At 32.4% G+C, this 15,000-nt stretch overlaps 1 protein-coding gene across 1 annotated transcript in view; it reads right to left on the bottom strand.

Annotated features, from left to right (window-relative positions):
* Window positions 1-11,398, bottom strand: part of LOC137018639 (GDP-L-fucose synthase-like) — a 14,005-nt gene extending 2,607 nt beyond the window's left edge. Inside the window, exons 1-7 of the mRNA XM_067383328.1 lie at window positions 10,922-11,398; window positions 7,226-7,377; window positions 4,551-4,665; window positions 4,322-4,450; window positions 3,887-3,960; window positions 1,367-1,500; window positions 942-1,073 (exon numbers count right to left, since the gene is read on the bottom strand). Of these exons, the coding sequence (XP_067239429.1) occupies window positions 942-1,073; window positions 1,367-1,500; window positions 3,887-3,960; window positions 4,322-4,450; window positions 4,551-4,665; window positions 7,226-7,377; window positions 10,922-10,993 (808 nt within the window). The 5' untranslated portion in view covers window positions 10,994-11,398. The remainder of the gene's footprint in view (window positions 1-941; window positions 1,074-1,366; window positions 1,501-3,886; window positions 3,961-4,321; window positions 4,451-4,550; window positions 4,666-7,225; window positions 7,378-10,921) is intronic.
* Window positions 11,399-15,000: the final 3,602 nt, after the last annotated feature.

The following is a 15,000-nucleotide window of genomic DNA, read 5'->3' as shown; positions in this document are numbered from 1 at the left end:
AATTCTAAACACCGCTGTATTCTGCGTCAAAGGGACACGCGCTCAGATGTAAACAAGCCCAACGTGCACGAGAAGCACATGGCGGAACGAATGAAGGAGACGAGCTGAATGAAAGTGTACGTTCACTCTCTGACAGCAGAGGGCGCTGATGGAACAGCAGAAATGCAGCGGTTACCCCGGAAACCCCGCAAACAAAGTTTTTAAAATGCTTCAAACAGCCATTCGTTATTTTTTTGTAATCTCAATGTTGTTCATCACAGCACCAAATACTGAATACTTAAAGACTTTTCAAACTTAAACATTTTTATATTTTAATCTGGACTACAACATGCCCTAATGATTAGAAATGTTCTGATTATTTGTTATTGTTCAGTAAAACTTCATTAGTTAACATGTTAATTTATTATTACCAAACTGACAATGAAAAATACTTATAAAGCATTAATTATTCTTAGTTAATGTTAATTTCTTAGTTACTGTTTAGTAAGATTACTAAAATTAAAAAAACTTATTTAATGCACCTGAGATGATCAGATGTATTTCTTAACTAACATTAACAAAAAATAAAACTTTCTGTAACAAATGTAGCTATTGCTCAATCTTAGTTAATGCATTAAATAATAAGACTTTAATCTGTTTGAAAATTTTACTTTATATATTTTTGGTATATTGCATTATTGTATTTAAACATTCAGAGTTCTTAAACCTGTTATACTATGAAAACATTATTTTTGCAACTTATTTAAATATCGTGATAATACCATATACCGTGATAAAAGCTTCAGCAATTAATCGTAACATGAAAATTTGCCTAATATGTTTTATTATACATATTGAAATTGGTTTATGTAACATATTAATACATACAATTCAGTCTCCAAAATTTAGACATCATCTTTTGTTATACCATTAAAGATTTTTTTTTTTTATCAAAAAAGTACCTGACAGAATGATGGGCTCCACCTCGTCATACTCCCTCAAAACCCACACAAACAGACGAGCCAGATCCAGAGAATAGATGAACTGACGCAGAGGGCGACCTGAACCCCAGACCTGCAGAGGTTTACCTTCCTCTACAAAACACACAAAATGTTTTCCATGTGAACAAAACTTTGCTTAAATGCGGCTCTAGATCAAGTGTGCCGCACACTGAAAAAAAAGTGTAGCTAAAACATCTTGATCACCCCCTGGTGGCTGGCTGCAGTATACGTTATAAACCACATCTTTTCCATGCAATCAACTGGGACATGAGCTAAACTAAAAAAAATAACCTTAAATATTTTTTTCTGTAATTTTAGGTAGCTCTCATCATGTTGACATATGCTCAAGTGTTTGTTTTTCCAATAACTTTGGGTTTTAGTCTCACTCTTTGCCAGGTAAGTCTTGTGGATCAACCCCGGCAGCACGTGACCGTCCTCAATGTTGAAGTTGTCATGGGGTCCAAAAACATTGGTGGGGATGACGGCGGTGTATCTTCTACCGTACTGCTGAAAACACGCCCTAATGGACAAAAACAAATGAATTCTTTGTTAAATTTATGAAAGCTATAAACAAAACTTCACCACAAAATCTCAAAATAAATATATCTTGACATTATTTTCATGACAATTACACATATTTCTCACAAATTCTCATTACTGTCATAAAAATAGTAGTTCATTATATACAGTACAGTCCAAAAGTTTGGAACCATTAAGATTTTTAATGTTTTTAAAAGAAGTTTCGTCTGCTCACCAAGGCTACATTTATTTAATTAAAAATACAGTAAAAACAGTAATATTGTGAAATATTATTACAATTTAAAATAACTTTTCTATTTGAATATATTTGACAAAGTAATTTATTCTTGTGATCAAAGCTGAATTTTCAGCATCGTTACTCCAGCCTTCAGTGTCACATGATCCTTCAGAAATCATTCTAATATGCTGATCTGCTGCTCAAGAAACCTTTAATGTGTACAATTGTACAAAATATTTGTGTACAATATTTTTTTTCAGGATTATTTGATGAATAGAAAGTTCAAAAGAACTGAAATCTAATCTTTTGTAACATTATAAATGTCTTTACTGTCACTTTTGATTGATTTAATGCATCCTTGCTGAATAAAAGTATTCATTTCTTTAATTTCTTTTCAAAAAAATAAAAATTCTTACTGACCCCAAACTTTTGAACGGTAGTGTATAATGCTACAGAAGCTTTGTATTTCAGATAAATGCTGTTCTTTTGAACTTTCTATTCAGCAAGGAATCCTGAAAAAACTGTTTTCAACATTGAAAATAATCATAAATGTTTCTTGAGCAGCAAATCATCATATTAGAATGATTTCTGAAGGATCATGTGACACTGAAGACTGGAGTAATGATGCTGAAAATTCAGCTTTGATCACCGGAATAAATTACTTTGTCAAATATATTTAAATACTACACAGTTATTTTAAATTGTGATAATATTTCACAATATTACTGTTTTATTTTTAATTAAATAAATGTAGCCTTGGTGAGCAGACGAAACTTCTTTTAAAAACATTAAAAATCTTAGTGGTTCCAAACTTTTGGACTGTACTGTATGTTAAAAAAAAATAATTCTAAATATTTATTGCACATGTTGTGCTGAATTTCGTTTATGGTGATTTAAATGTAAAAAAAAAAAAAAAAAAATGTTTAATTTAACATTTAATGAAATTCACTAATAAGAATGAGAATTACACACACACACAAAAGTAAAATAAAGAAAATGTTTGGATGAACTGCGGTAATGAAAATAAGGAGCAAAAATGTGTTTAAAGGTGCAGTATGTAAGAATTCCGCTAGAGGCCTATACAAAACAAAGGCGTAGCTTGATTATGGCAAGTTTGAGCACGGAATCTTGGGACATGTGGTCTCCACCTCGGTGCAAAATAATCGGGATTGGACTCAGGAAGAAATCATGTTCATGGATGTGATTATTAACGTTACTGAAGCAGAGCAGGAGCGAGTGTTGTGGAGCTGAACGAGGAGCTGGAGCGATTGATCAACACACGCCTCACGAGCAGCGGGACTTTTATTATGACACAGTCGCCGGCGCCGCTGCCGCTTTTCCGGTCATGAGTATGAGGTAACGCAGCTCTGTTTATCATATTAGATACATTTGAGCGTGTTGAAAATGATGTTATAACGTTACTCTGTGCGTTCGCTCGGCGGCTGCTGTGAGACACTGTTACACACTGCAGTAAGATAGATCCATTTTACAATATCAGATTAAATGCTGGATGATTGTGTTGATAATGGCATGCAATTAATTTTAAAACCTTGTATGATGGAGAAAATGCTGTATTACTGTAACTAAAAATAAAGCTGCATCTGATTATGCTATGTTAGCTACTTCACAGAATAGTGTTTTTCTCTGAGGCATGGTAAAGCATGAGACTCGCGAAAAATCAAGAAGATTAGATTTAAACAATAAGACTAAACGTGTTGAGCTATATAACAACAATTAGTTTTCTGTCTATAAATATATCAAAACAGTTGTTCTCTTGTCTATCAAAACATGTAAATATTAAAGCGTCTTTGGTGTTTCCATGGTTTCTACAAAATCAAACCAGAAACCGAGGGTAACGCGGGTATGACGCCATTGACAGGCGACTCCTCACACGTCCCGGAGCCTTGGATAAAATTGCAATTTTCTCACGATTTACAAATAGTTGCAAACATATTGTAAGTACTCAAGTGAACTAAATATATAACACTGGCCTAGTGCTTTTTGGATATTTTACTGCAAAAATCTTATGTTTTGATAATAATATGACAATGTAGAAAAATTAAAAAAAGACGCTCCCAATCAAAATGTGACCTAGACATGTGATACACCCCCCCAAAAAAGCTCATGACCAATGAACACTGACACTGACCTGTTGTGGACATCAATCATGCGTTTGGCGTAGGCATAACCGAAATTAGACTCATGTGGAGGACCGTTGTGGATCTGAAACAGAGCGAGAGAGAAACACGTCTGTGTAGATGACAAAAATATAGGACAATTCCAAACAAAAATGTCTGGTCATCATCTCCCTCAAATCATAAAACAATTGGAGCTGATGATTTTGTTTAAAATAAAATCCATCCACTGGATTCTAATGATTCTGCAGTTTACAGTATGTTTTCATTGGACAATGAATCACAAATGATTAAGGAAAATGTATCATGGTATAAGCCCTGGTATGGTATTAACAACATCTGTCTCTTAAAGTGTGTGTGTGTGTGTGTGTGTGTGTGTGTGTGTGTGTGTGTGTGTGTGTGTGTGTGTGTGTGTGTGTGTGTGTGTGTGTGTGTGTGAGTGAGATTACCATGGTCTCATCTATGGGGTAGCTGGTTTTATCTGGGAATATACACGTGGACAGGCAAGAAACGACCTTCACCACCCCAAACTCATGAGCCGTCTGCAGCACGTTGTCATTGATAAATATATTATTCCTCTGAAAACGAGTCAATGTACAGTTTAATTATTCAACAGTGATATTTTCAGGCTTTATTACATATTTCCAATGTTATATAATAATAATTGTTAATAATTACCCAGAAGTCCAGGTTCTGTCTCATGTTTCTGAAGAGCCCGCCTACCATGGCGGCCAAATGAATGACATGTGTCGGACGATATTTCTGGAAAACTGATCTCGTCTCTTCAGCGCTCCTGAAGCAGCACATGTAAATATATTTGTCATGTCCTGAGAAATATTAATTAATTTAGATATTGGCAGATATATATCGATATATATCATTGCGATTTACCATTAGTGGCAAAATAACCAGGGGCGTGGCTTCGCGTGCAGTGCTTAGGCCTGAGCGATATGATGATATAAAGTTATCGATAAAGATTTAAATGACTTATGTGGTCCTCGAGATGAAGGGAAATGAGGCAGAAGTACAGTGAAAGTATTTAAAGTAATTTCAGGATGTTTCCTATCATTTTAAATGATCAGAATGTTTCTATGACAAAGGGTTCTAAGGGCTCAATTTACCCCAGGTTAGGGGTAAGTTGAGCCGTGTCAGTAGGTGGGTGTAAACTGACCATCTAACTGAATCTGAATCAAACCCATGTGAAATTTTAAAGATATTGTAATTATTTTAAAAATAATTTAATAATCAAATTTCCTTTTACAAATATTTTTTGTAAAAAACGTATTACAAACATTTATTTTTTTAAAGCTAAATTAAACAACACAAAACCAACCAAATGAAGTTGAAATTTCTGTATCTTTAATTGTTTGCATTTATGAAACAATAAGTTGAACATCAAACCTTCCCATAAACAGACTAAACAGAGAGTTTGTTGAGTAACATTAAATAAAATATAATAAACATTTTAGTCAAAAGGTTCTTGACATGGTAGTCTTTCTGCAGTGTTGACCATGTTAGGCCATTAGAGTCTACAGGTGGAGAGATATATATGATTAAACATCCTTTGGTTCGTATCAGAGAATGATTTGGTGTGCTTGTACACTGTTCCTATCAAATAAACTCGAAAATAAAGACAAACTAAACCAGTTGTGTAATATTACATTGAAAATTAAAATTTTACTTTGACAAGCCAAAAATAGTTTTTAAAGTAAATAAGCATGTGCTTCTCCTTTTCAGTCTGGCAGAAATTATGGGTGGTTCTAAAATATATGGTCACATGACAATAAAATGGTATGGTTGCCAAGATACAGGGGGTGAGTCAACTTAGCCACTGGCTAAGTTATATTAAGTTAATAAGTTATTATTCTTGGAGTGAATGGATCATTACTATTAGCAAAGACTATACACTGTTAAATTACGAGAACAAAACTCGTTAAATTTCGAGAAAAAAGTCGAGATATAATGTTGAGAATAAACTCATTAAATTATGAGAATAAAGTCATTAAATTACGAGAAAAAAGTTGTTAAATTACGAGAACAAATTCGTTAAATTATGAGATCAAATTCGTAAAATTACGAGAAAAAAGTCGTTAAATTATGAGAACAAATTCGTAATTTAACTAATTTGTTCTCGTAATTTAACGACTTTATTTTCAACATTTTATTTCGACCTTTTTCTCGAAATTTAACTAATTTTTTCTCGTAATTTAACGAGTTTATCCTCAACATTTTATCTCAACCTTTTTCTCGAAATTTAACAACTTTTTTGTCGTAATTTAACGAGTTTATCCTCAACATTTTATCTCGACTTTTTTCTCGAAATTTAACGAGTTTTCTCGTAACTTAACGAGTTTATTCCCAACATTTTATCTAGAAATGTTTTAAATTGTTAAATTTAAGTGTAAATTAAAGTGTATTAAAGTGTTAAATTTCTCTAAATTTAACTACTTTTTTCTCGTAATTTAACAAGTTTATCCTCAACATTTTATCTAGACTTTTTTCTCGAAATTTAACGAGTTTTTTCTCGTAATTTAACGAGTTTATCCTCAACATTTTATCTCGACCTTTTTCTCGAAATTTATCAACTTTTTTCTCGTAATTTAACGAGTTTATCCTCAACATTTTATCTCGACTTTTTTTCTCAAAATTTAACGACTTTTTTCTCGTAATTTAACGAGTTTATCCTCAACATTTTATCTCAACCTTTTTCTCGAAATTTAACGAGTTTATCCTCAACATTTTATCTCGACCTTTTTCTCGAAATTTAACTACTTTTTTCTCATAATTTAACGAGTTTATCCTCAACATTTTATCTAGACTTTTTTTCTCAAAATTTAACGACTTTTTTCTCGTAATTTAACGAGTTTATCCTCAACATTTTATCTCAACCTTTTTCTCGAAATTTAACGAGTTTTTTCTCGTAATTTAACGAGTTTATCCTCAACATTTTATCTCAACCTTTTTCTCAAAATTGAACGACTTTTTTCTCGTAATTTAACAAGTTTATTCTCAACATTTTATCTCGACTTTTTTCTCAAAATTTAACAACTTTAATCTCGAGATGGTTTTATTTTTTTTTTTATTATTGCTTGGCCCTAATCCTCTTCCGTAGTTGAAAGTATCTCATTGATGCTTTTACACTTTTAAATGTCCTTTTAATGTTTGTTGGTTGAAGGGTGAGTAGAATAATGTCATCTCATTGTACCCAGTTTAAAAAAAAAAAAAAAAACGTACTATTGCGTTCATAGAGTGAGCCTTTCACTGACCGTTTACAGTTTAACGGAAGTTACACCCATAATTCGCATGGGGCTTAGGAATAAGGTGGATAGAATAACACAAGAGATTGCCCTTACATGAGATTAGCATCCTTGGATGACAGGAATATCCATTCTTCTCCTTCTCTCCCTCCCTCTTCCTCCTCTTTCACCACCCGCTCTATCGCTCGCCCCACCAGTCCACTGCCGCCAGTCACCAACACACGCATCGCCCCGACCGGCCCGTCCATCTGAGAAAGATAGAGATGAGGTTTGATGAACACTTCAGTAGTTATCATACAGTGCCTTGCAAAAGTATTCATACCCCTTTCATTTTTTTCACATTTTGTTATGTTGTTGCTTTATGATCAACAACTTTAAATCACTTTCCCCCCACATCAATTTACACCCAATAATGACAAATAAAAAAAAACAGGTATTTTTGACAACTTGGAAAATTTTAATTGACATAAGTAAAAAAAAAAAATGACATGATGTACAATTGGTACTTAGTTCAACAGACTCATGTCTTTTTAGTTATGATGAGACAAGCTTTGCACATCTGCATTTGGCGATTTGTTTACCATTCTTTGACAAGCCAAAAATAGTCCTCTCGCGCTCAGTCAGGTTGGATGGGGGCCGTCGATGGACAGACATTTTCAGGTTTTTCCCAAAATGTTCAATTGGGTTCAAGCTCAGGCTCTGGCTGGTAGGGTTGGGTACCGAAACCCAGTGCCAATATGACCTATATGTACCTATATGACTGGTAAATAGAAGATTTCATTGCCACTTAAATGCCTGAACTGTCGATTGAAATATTCAGTGCATCACATGATCAACTGCTAAATTCAAATGTGTGTTTGCACTTTAGCTGGCACTGAGCCAGAGACAGACACGCTCAGCGCTTGTATTAAGTGTTATCAACCACAATGTTTATTTTAGGTTTCAGACATTTAAATACACATAAAAAATAGTTTGTCAAATAAATTAACTAAAAAACACACAAAAAAAATTCCCACAGCATGATGCTCCCACCACTTGCAAGCCGGCCGTGACAAATGGGGGCTCGTCCGGGATTTGAACCCAGGACCTCTCGCACTGAGATCAGGGCCGGCTCACAAGCTGTTAAAGTCCCAGGAGAAAACTATTTAAAGTAGCAACATAACAAAAACATAATGTAACATAAAGACATAACATAAAGCTGTAACATAACAAAATGTAAAGGAATACTTTCACAAAGCACTGTATGTGCAAAAACTGTTATAATCTATCTATGTATACTTCAACGGGTCATATACAATAAGCACACATTCACAAAATATACCATCAAGGGAAAGTCAAAAATTACCATGGTTACCAATAGAGCGGTACTTCTTTGTTAGACTATTCTCTTCAAAAAAGCATCATGGTATTGTCATCTGATACATCAGATTTCCATTGATGTACTATAGCAGCACAACAGCACTTTTCTAGGGGTATATATGATTTCTGTTCCTCCCTACAGCTCACAATGAACTACATACAGCTGACTCTGTCCGATAGATATCAAGTTAAAGGGATACAATTCTGGCGTCATTTAATCACAGTCAATTTGGTCCAAAAAAGAAAGATATTTTGAAGAATGTTTCAAATTAAAATTTCCTGATAATTTGCTCACGCCCATGTCATTCAAGATGTTCATGTCTTTCTTTCTTCAGTTGAAAAAGAAATGAAGGTTTTTGATGAAAACATTCCAGGATTATTCTTCATATAGTGGACTTCAATGGAGCCCAAACTTAAATTACAGTTTCAGTGCAGCTTCAAAGGCTTTAAACGATACCAGACGAGGAATAAGGATCTTATCTAGAGAAACCATCGGTTATTTTCTAAATAAATAAATAAAATATATACGTTTTAACCATAAATGCTCATCTTGAACTAGCTCTCTTCTTCTTCTCCATTTGAATTCCAGCAGTGTAGACACTGCTAAGTGTATTACTGCCCTCCACAGGCCAAAGTTTGAATTAATTGTTATATATTTGCACTAGCACATTATATATGACAATTTAATAAAATTTTAATTTTAATTTTATTTTTTTTAGAAAATGAGCTAGGGCTGGACGATTAATCGGAAAGTGATTGAAACCAAAATTCAGAATCTCTTACCGATGTAATTTTCCCATGTCGATTATTTCGTTTTTTTAATCCTGTTGATACTTCCCACTTTAAAACATACTAGCGCGCGTGTTCCCACGTGACTATTTTTAATAGTCAATCATATTTACAGTACAAACCTTGTAAGTAAGGCTGCACGATATATCGCACGATACGAAAAATAACGCGATTATCGCTTAAATGCGATTCTTAGTGCGATTATGAAATCGATTGTTTTTTATGCTCCAAATGCTAATCCATCTGAAAGCACTGTGAGTTTAAGTCGCTTATAATGGACATTTGAAAAAGCAACACGTGTCAAACTTCTTTTCAGACTCGAGAAGCATTTATTAACATCTTGTCCAACAAAAGACATTTAATAAAATGTTTTTACTCCAAACTCACTTCATATCGATAGCGAAGCGTCCTTTTGTGAGATGATGTGGCTTCTTACACAGAATAAGGCTGTTGTGTGTTTATTAGTCATGTTTAATTAAAGCGTTTCAATCTTCTGTTTATTCAGCTACAGCGAAATGATGCCTGTTATCTTCTGCTGCAGGGCATATTTTGAGTTTATGCGCAAGAGCGCCCTCTGGCTTTCAGATGGAGAAGCATTTACTACTGATCACAGAGCCGTACAGCTCTGACAAGCTGCGCATTAAATAATCATATCAAGTGCGATTTTATCGTGATAAATCGTGCAGCCCTACTTGTAAGTGAACTATGAGGGCAAATAAACAAACAAACAAACAAAATAATCGTTATCGAGGTAAAATGTTCAATTAATTGAGGTTCTGAATTTAAGTCATAACCATCCAGCCCTAAAATGAGCGATGGTTTCTCTAGATAAGACTCTTATTTCTCGTCTGGGATCGCTGTAAACTGTCATTTCAACCGTTTGTGCTCCAGTGAAGTCCACTATAAGGAGAATAATCCTGGAATGTTTTCATCAAAAACCTTCGACTGAAGAAAGAAAGACATGAACATCTTGGATGACATGGAGGTGAATAAATTATCAGGAAATTTTAATTTGAAAGTGAACTAATCCTTTAACACCATATTGTTGTCATATTGAAATAAAGGGTGTATAAGTGCTTAAAGGGACAGTTCCCTAAAAATGGAAATTCTGTCATCATTTGTTCCAAATAAAGACTAACTAAACAGTTGGAAAAAATACTATGGAGGTCAATGGGGTTCACCAACTGTGTGGTTACCAACATTCTTCAAAATATCTTTCTTTTTTTGGACCAAATTGACGGTGAGTAAATGATGACAGAATTGTATCCCTTTAACTTGATATCTGTCGGCTGTATGTAGTTCATTGTGAGCTGTAGGGAGGAACAGAAATCATATATATACCTATATATGCTACATGAACATGACATGAGGGTGAGTAAATTATCAGGAAATTTTAATTAGAAAGTGAACTAATCCTATAACTTGTGCAATGACCACAAAACACAAGAAACACTGGATTTATAGATCTCACAAATGCATGCTTTAACACTCAATGAATGAACTTTATAAACTCTCAGATAAGATGAAAAGATCATTTTCTGTGATCAACACACACTGCAAAGTGTCTAAAACGAGCAGACCGTGACATCAAATGAATGATTGTTTTATTATTTCTGTTAATAATTGACGGAATCAATGATTTACCTGCTCTCTGGAGTCACTGTTGTCAAAGTCCTTATGGAGGAAAGTCACTTCACTCTCTGGCCATATTTTCATGGCCTCTGGGCAGCTGTTTTGCTCATGCAAAATCAATTCCTACTTTCTGGAATGTGGAAAAGCCTGAATGAACAGTAAAATCTGACGCGTAAATGTTGCTTACGCTCAAATAGCGGAAAAAGCGTTTCCGGTTGGTCCAGCCAGTGCGCACGCGCAGCTCTTAAAGCGATTCACAGGACACTGAAGCATGATGACTTACAATGGCGCTTGGCTCTTTTATTCCGATTTATTGCAGCTTTTCCTATTCATAGTAATCCGAGTGAGACGTCTTGATATCTATCTATCTATTTATCTATCTATTTATCTATCTATCTATATACAGAGAGAGAGAGAGAAGGATTTTATGTGAAGAGATACCATCCTCTGCGGCTCTACCATTGGAGAATGCGTAACGGTGCGCGTGGATCACGTGTGCCTCATAAACCAATCACACCATAGCCTTGACGTCATTGAAACTCTTTCAGAGTTTTACGACTGTCAAATATTAAAGAACAAACATATTTATACAATTTTCCAAAAACAAAATAAAATAACACCTAGAGGAAAACTCTATTATTGATCATATTAATTGGAAGGCTGCTCGGTTAATCACCTTTAAATATTGTATCAAAAGAAATAGCTACATTTTACAATTCTGTTAAATCAATAATTTCAAGATACTCTGATAATGATTTATGCTCCTTTTGCAAAAATGAGAAAGATGTGTTAACACATTTGTTTTTTGATTGTAAAGTTAAAAAAAAAAATTTTGGAAGGAAAAGGATATTATTATGCACTATGAAAACAATGTTAACAAAGGTCTTGAATACATTGTTAACTTACTCATATTGCTGGCAAAAATGTATATACATAAACAAAAATGCTTAAATTAATCCCCAACATTTAAGGTATTTTTAGTGGAATTTGATTGTTTTATATCTTGATATAAAGTCATTAACATGCTTAAAATATTATGATTTTATTATTTTATTTCTGCCTTATTCTATGCTCTATTTGTAAATTGTAAATTTTCATTAATAAAAAAATGGAAAAAAAGACTTTTAAATATTAATATAAAACTTGATTGTATGATAAAAATTTGTGTATTTGACGTACTTTTTTATACAGATAATGAAAACTTGAAATGTAAAGAAGTACATGTTATACATTTGCTTATTTTATTAGGAAAATACCATATACATAAGAAGAAGTGTAAACCACATTTTTCACATTTTATAAATGACTTTAAATTATATGTAAATCTCTGGGAACAAACCAAGCACTGAAAACATGTAATGCTCTGAAAGCACTGAAATTTATGTAATATTTCCTTTTTTTTCCCCCAGGCAGCTAATGTTAATATGATAATACCTCTTGAAAAATACTGTCAGGGTAATCATGTAGCTACTTTTTGGAAGAAATTATATAACTTTGATAAAAATCTAAAAGACAAGTATTTTCTTGTAAACCTATTTATTTTTCTAGCCGTTAGTGTAAATTTTTGTCTGTTTAACCTCTTTTTATTATTTTTTGTCACGACTTGAAATGTTATTTGGGCACTATCTCCTCTTCCAGCGATGTCGAAGCCCTAAAGTCCAGTTCGTTGTGCACAAAGTATAACATTTATGTCTTTTTATGATGTACAAGGAAGTAAAAGAAGAAAAAAAAGGGACATTTCTCTCCCTTTTTCAATATTAATTTACGTTGTTATATTACCTCTGGCTCACAGTTTTGTATTTTTTGTTTTTGTTTACTATTTTTGTTTATAATTCTATTATTGCTGATAAATTCTTTGAACATTTGCTTTTACATGTCAATGAAAAAAAAAAGACGACGTTTTTCATTTCAAGAACGAAAAGCAGCTTTATTTGGAAACATTACAAGGACTTTACAAAGTCTACAATATCTTAAATGTTGATCAATGTGTATTGAAATGTATAATTACTTTATAGTGAAGAAAAAATACTATAGTAATTTAGAGTAAATACTATAGTGTGTTATAGTAAAGTACTTGAAATAGTTTGTTGTGGTAATATATAAACAATTTACTTTACCCAATCCTGTACTAAGTTTTCTACAACAATACACTACAGTTTACTGTAGTAAAAACTAAAGTATACTACTGTACTTATTACAGTTTATCAGTTCACTATAGTTAATACTTCAGTATGCTGTAGCATTCAAGTGTTATAAATACTATATTATATACAGTACAATTTACTATAGTATGGTTAAAAAGTATTAGTATTTACTTAGTATTAGTATTAGTATTTACTATAAATTACTATTGCATATTTTCATGTGGTTTTCATCGCCTTTATTTGTGTATTTTTATTGTTTTATTGTTATAAATTTTGGTTTGACTATATATATATATATATATATATATATATATATATATATATATATATATATATATATATATATGAATATATATAGTTAAACCAAAATTTATTTCATTCAGAAATTCAGTTTATTCAATATAATAAAAATAATAAAAAATAAATAAATAAAATTAATAAAATATGACACGATCTCAGAGTTAATCTGTGTCAGAAAAAATTAATCTAAATTATGTCAGATAACACTTTTAGCAAAACATGGTCAGATCAAAGTGTCTGGATAACTTTTGGTCTCAATTTTTTTTCATCAATTTTACTGTATGAAGAATTTTTGGGTATAATATGTCACAGTTTACTTTATTTTGCTATCCTCACTTACAGAAATGAACTTTAGTGTCCTGCACACACTAGTAAAAAATATTAAAAAATTATATCTAGTGTCTGAATATTTTTTGGTACACTCTAAAAAATGTTTGGTTAAAAACAACCCAAGCTGGGTTGAAATTGGGTTGTTTTAACCCAAAGGTTGAGTTAAATGTTTGCCCAACCTGCTGGGTAGTTTTATTTAACCCAACTACTGATTAAAAATGACTATATGTCTGGCTTAAAATGAACCCAAAATAGGTGAAAAATTAAAAATCAGACTAATAATTACTAGAGGCAACAATAATAATCGAAAGGTACACATTTATTAATAAGCAATTAAATAAATGTTTATTGTTTATTATTCATTATCTTATTAATAAATGCTCATTTATTAAACATATTAATAAATGTTAATTTCCAGCATATTTTGGGTTCATTTTAAGCAAGCAATACAATCATTTTTATACAACAGTTGGGTTAAATAAAACTACCCAGCACGTTGGGCAAACATTTAACCCAACCACTGGGTTAAAACAACCCAAAAATATATATATATATATATATATATATATATATATATATATATAATTGTTTAATGTTATTAATGAAGGTAAAAGTATTACATTCACCATAGTTGTCCGATTCTAAATTAAAGTATTTTTTTTATAATTACTATAATTACTACTATTACTATATAATTGGTATTGAATAATTACTATTCAATACCGATATGAAAGTAAATCTAAGAAGGAAACAAACCAATCTAATATATTAAACCTATATTATGTTTTAGTATTCATCAGGAAGGTCTTCTAAAGGTAGATAAACAATGTGTGCATTGCAGAAATGATCACAGCAGCCAATGAATCCTTCGAACTGTTTAATAAACAACGTTCAGCTCGACCGTAACGTCCAGAGTAACCTTTGACCTCAGAACAAAAGGAGGGAGAGGGGGTTTATTAACATGACTCCATAAATACAGTAACACCATGAGCGTAAACCTGTAGGGAGAAACAGCTCTGCGTACAGCACAATCTCCCATAATCCCGTGTGTTTGTGTGCGCTGGTCTCAGGACGCAGGTCAAAGTCACGGATTTTCTTCCCTTCAACATCTTATTTCAGACATATAATCATATTTCATACCATATCTGCATTATTATTATTATTTTTTAAATCTAAGTTTTTGCTAATGGATGAGTTTTGAGATCCAAACCTAAACGTGAATATTAAACGCTCCTGCTGTCAAATACTGTAATAGTTACTATTTTGTTATCTTTCGTTTTAGCTTTTTATTTGTATTTTTACACATTGTTCTGTACA

The sequence above is a fragment of the Chanodichthys erythropterus genome, chromosome 4 (genome assembly GCF_024489055.1).
Source record: "Chanodichthys erythropterus isolate Z2021 chromosome 4, ASM2448905v1, whole genome shotgun sequence".
NCBI lineage: Eukaryota > Metazoa > Chordata > Actinopteri > Cypriniformes > Xenocyprididae > Chanodichthys > Chanodichthys erythropterus.
Note: the sequence above shows the minus strand (reverse complement) of the source record. Positions and strands in the feature narration are given on the sequence as shown.